Source organism: Pyrgilauda ruficollis, unplaced genomic scaffold (assembly GCF_017590135.1).
Source record: "Pyrgilauda ruficollis isolate IOZ18807 unplaced genomic scaffold, ASM1759013v1 scaffold1130, whole genome shotgun sequence".
NCBI lineage: Eukaryota > Metazoa > Chordata > Aves > Passeriformes > Passeridae > Pyrgilauda > Pyrgilauda ruficollis.
Window position 1 is genome coordinate 4,268 of NW_024509545.1, and position 4,094 is coordinate 8,361.

The 4,094-nt window shown below is 47.7% G+C and overlaps 2 protein-coding genes across 2 annotated transcripts in view; both read left to right on the forward strand.

Moving 5' to 3' along the window:
- The window catches only part of LOC121360145 (integrator complex subunit 5-like), a 2,571-nt gene extending 2,421 nt beyond the window's left edge, over positions 1 to 150 (forward strand). Inside the window, exon 3 of the mRNA XM_041479678.1 lies at positions 93 to 150. Coding sequence (XP_041335612.1) covers positions 93 to 150 — 58 coding nt within the window. The remainder of the gene's footprint in view (positions 1 to 92) is intronic.
- Positions 151 to 273: 123 nt separating this feature from the next.
- Positions 274 to 4,087, forward strand: POLR2G (RNA polymerase II subunit G; the record flags this gene model as incomplete). Its single annotated transcript, XM_041479686.1, has 3 exons — positions 274 to 417; positions 607 to 716; positions 3,928 to 4,087. Coding segments are annotated over exons 1-3 (282 nt in total), but the record flags the coding sequence as incomplete, so codon positions are not given.
- Between the last annotated feature and the right edge of the window lie 7 nt (positions 4,088 to 4,094).

The window sequence follows — 4,094 nt, forward strand, 5'->3', positions numbered from 1 at the left end:
GGGCTCAGGGGTGGTTTTGGGGGTCTGGGGGTGTCCAGAAGGTCCTGGAGGGGGTTTGGGGGTCCCTGGTGTGTTTTTGGGGGTCTCGGAAGGGTCTGGAGGAGTTCAGGAGGTCCCGGGGGTGTTTTCGGGGGTCCCGAGGGTCCTTAAGGGGTCCCGGGGGGTCCCTGGGCGTCCTTGGGGCTCCCGGAGCGCTCCTGCTCCCCGCCCTGTCAATCACCCGTCTGTCCCCGCCCATCCCTCACAACCGACCAATCACCGCCCTCTCTCTCGGGCCGCAGCCCCGCCCCTTCGACTCCCCATTCTCGGCTTGGTGGGCGGGGCCTCGCTCGTTCGCGACCAATCAACGCCGCGCTCGCTGGCGGGAGAGCGTCACTTCCGGCGGAAGCGGCGGCGGCCCCGAGGATGTTTTACCACGTGAGCGGCACCGGGGGGGTCACGTGCGGCACCGGGGGGTCACGTGCGGCACCGGGGGGTCACGTGACAGAGCGGGGAGGGGTCCCGGTGTCCCTTTGGGGGGGTCCCCTCCCTTGGGGGCCCTTCCGGGGGGTTCCCGGTAACTTCCGGTGGCTGCCGGTAACTTCCGGTGGCTGCCGGTGCCCTCAGATCTCCCTGGAGCACGAGATCCTCCTGCACCCGCGGTACTTCGGGCCCAACCTGCTGAACACCGTGAAGCAGAAGCTGTTCACCGAGGTGGAGGGGACCTGCACCGGGAAGTGAGCGCGGGGAACCGGGAGGGACCGGGGGGGACCGGGGGGAACCGGGAGGGAACCGGGGGGACCGGGGGAACGGAAATCCCGGAAAACGGGCCCCGAAAATCCCGGGGAAAACGGAAAATCCTCCCCCGGGACAGCGGAACTCCAGCCGGGAGAATGGCGGCATCCCGGGAGTCCCAAAAATGCCAAAAATGGCCCCAAAAAAACCAAAAATGCCAAAAACGGGCCCGAAAAAAACCCAAAAAAAAGTGGCCCCAAAAAACCAAAACAGAACGGCCCCAAAAAAACCCAAAACGGCCCCAAAAAACCCCCAAAAAGGCCAAAAATTGGCCCTCCCCCCCCAAAAAAAACAGCCCCAAAAAACCTAAAATGGCCCCAAAAAAACCCAAAAATGCCAAAAAAAAACGGCCCCAAAAAAACCCAAAACGACCCCAAAAAACCCCCAAAAATGACAAAAATTGGCCCTCCCCCCCCAAAAAAAACAGCCCCAAAAAACCTAAAATGGCCCCAAAAAAACCCAAAAATGCCAAAAAAAAACGGCCCCAAAAAAACCCAAAACGACCCCAAAAAACCCCCAAAAATGACAAAAATTGGCCCTCCCCCCCCAAAAAAAACAGCCCCAAAAAACCTAAAATGGCCCCAAAAAAACCCAAAAATGCCAAAAAAAAACGGCCCCAAAAAAACCCAAAACGACCCCAAAAAACCCCCAAAAATGACAAAAATTGGCCCTCCCCCCCCAAAAAAAACAGCCCCAAAAAACCTAAAATGGCCCCAAAAAAACCCAAAAATGCCAAAAAAAAACGGCCCCAAAAAAACCCAAAACGACCCCAAAAAACCCCCAAAAATGACAAAAATTGGCCCTCCCCCCCCAAAAAAAACAGCCCCAAAAAACCTAAAATGGCCCCAAAAAAACCCAAAAATGCCAAAAAAAAACGGCCCCAAAAAAACCCAAAACGACCCCAAAAAACCCCCAAAAATGACAAAAATTGGCCCTCCCCCCCCAAAAAAAACAGCCCCAAAAAACCTAAAATGGCCCCAAAAAAACCCAAAAATGCCAAAAAAAAACGGCCCCAAAAAAACCCAAAACGACCCCAAAAAACCCCCAAAAATGACAAAAATTGGCCCTCCCCCCCCAAAAAAAACAGCCCCAAAAAACCTAAAATGGCCCCAAAAAAACCCAAAAATGCCAAAAAAAAACGGCCCCAAAAAAACCCAAAACGACCCCAAAAAACCCCCAAAAATGACAAAAATTGGCCCTCCCCCCCCAAAAAAAACAGCCCCAAAAAACCTAAAATGGCCCCAAAAAAACCCAAAAATGCCAAAAAAAAACGGCCCCAAAAAAACCCAAAACGACCCCAAAAAACCCCCAAAAATGACAAAAATTGGCCCTCCCCCCCCAAAAAAAACAGCCCCAAAAAACCTAAAATGGCCCCAAAAAAACCCAAAAATGCCAAAAAAAAACGGCCCCAAAAAAACCCAAAACGACCCCAAAAAACCCCCAAAAATGACAAAAATTGGCCCTCCCCCCCCAAAAAAAACAGCCCCAAAAAACCTAAAATGGCCCCAAAAAAACCCAAAAATGCCAAAAAAAAACGGCCCCAAAAAAACCCAAAACGACCCCAAAAAACCCCCAAAAATGACAAAAATTGGCCCTCCCCCCCCAAAAAAAACAGCCCCAAAAAACCTAAAATGGCCCCAAAAAAACCCAAAAATGCCAAAAAAAAACGGCCCCAAAAAAACCCAAAACGACCCCAAAAAACCCCCAAAAATGACAAAAATTGGCCCTCCCCCCCCAAAAAAAACAGCCCCAAAAAACCTAAAATGGCCCCAAAAAAACCCAAAAATGCCAAAAAAAAACGGCCCCAAAAAAACCCAAAACGGCCCCAAAAAACCCCCAAAAATGCCAAAAATTGGCCCTCCCCCCCCAAAAAAAACAGCCCCAAAAAACCTAAAATGGCCCCAAAAAAACCCAAAAATGCCAAAAAAACGGCCCCAAAAAATCCACACTAAAACCCCAAATCCCTGAAAGAAACCCCAAATCCTCTCCAAATAAACCCAAAAAACCCCAATAAATCTGAATAAATTCCAATAAATCCCCAATAAATCCCAAAAAGCTCCCAATAAATCTCAATAAAACTCCAATAAATCTCCTTAAAGCCCCAATAAGTCCCAATAAATCCCAATAAATTCCAATAAAACCCCAATAAATTCAATATAAACCCAAATAAATAATACTAAACCCCAATAAAGCCGCAAGAAATTCTAATAAAATCCCAATAAAGCCCAATAAAACTCTAATAAATCCCAATAAATTGCAATAAATCCCCAATAAACCCCAATAAATCCCAATAAATCCAATAAAACCCCAATAAGTCCCCAATAAACCCCAATAAATCCCAATAAAACCCCAATAAACCCCAATAAACCCCAATAAATCCCCAATAAACCCCAATAAATCCCCAATAAATCCCCAATAAACCCCAATAAACCCCAATAAATCCCCAATAAACCCCAATAAATCCCCAATAAATCCCCAATAAACCCCAATAAACCCCAATAAATCCCCAATAAACCCCAATAAATCCAATTTAAACCCAATAAATCCCAATAAAACGCCAATAAACCCCAATAAATGCCAATAAAACCCAAATAAATCCCCAATAAATCCCGTTTCAGGTACGGGTTCGTCATCGCTGTCACCACCATCGATAACATCGGGGCCGGGGTGATCCAAACCCCAATAAACCCCAATAAATCCTCAATAAATCCCAGTAAAACCCCAATAAATCCAATAAAACCCCAATAAATCCAATATAAACCCCAATAAACCCCAATACATCCAATAAAACCCCAATAAACCCCAATAAATCCAATAAAACCCCAATAAATCCCGTTTCAGGTATGGATTTGTCATCGCAGTGACCACCATTGACAATATTGGAGCGGGGGTGATCCGAACCCCAATAAACCCCAACAAATCAAATAAAACCCCAATAAATCCCCAATAAATCCCAATAAAACCCCAATAAATCCCCAATAAATCCAATATAAACCCCAATAAATCCAATATAGACCCCAATAAATCCCCAATAAATCCAGTATAAACCCCAATAAACCCCAATAAATCCCCAATAAATCCCCAATAAACCCCAATACATCCCATAATAACCCCAATAAAACCCCAGTACATCCCATAATAACCCCGTTTCAGGTACGGGTTCGTCATCGCTGTCACCACCATCGACAACATCGGCGCCGGGGTGATCCAGCCGGGCCGGGGCTTCGTCCTGTACCCCGTGCGCTACAAGGCCATCGTGTTCCGGCCCTTCAAGGGAGAGGTGGTGGACGCCGTGGTCACCCAGGTCAACAAGGTCAGGG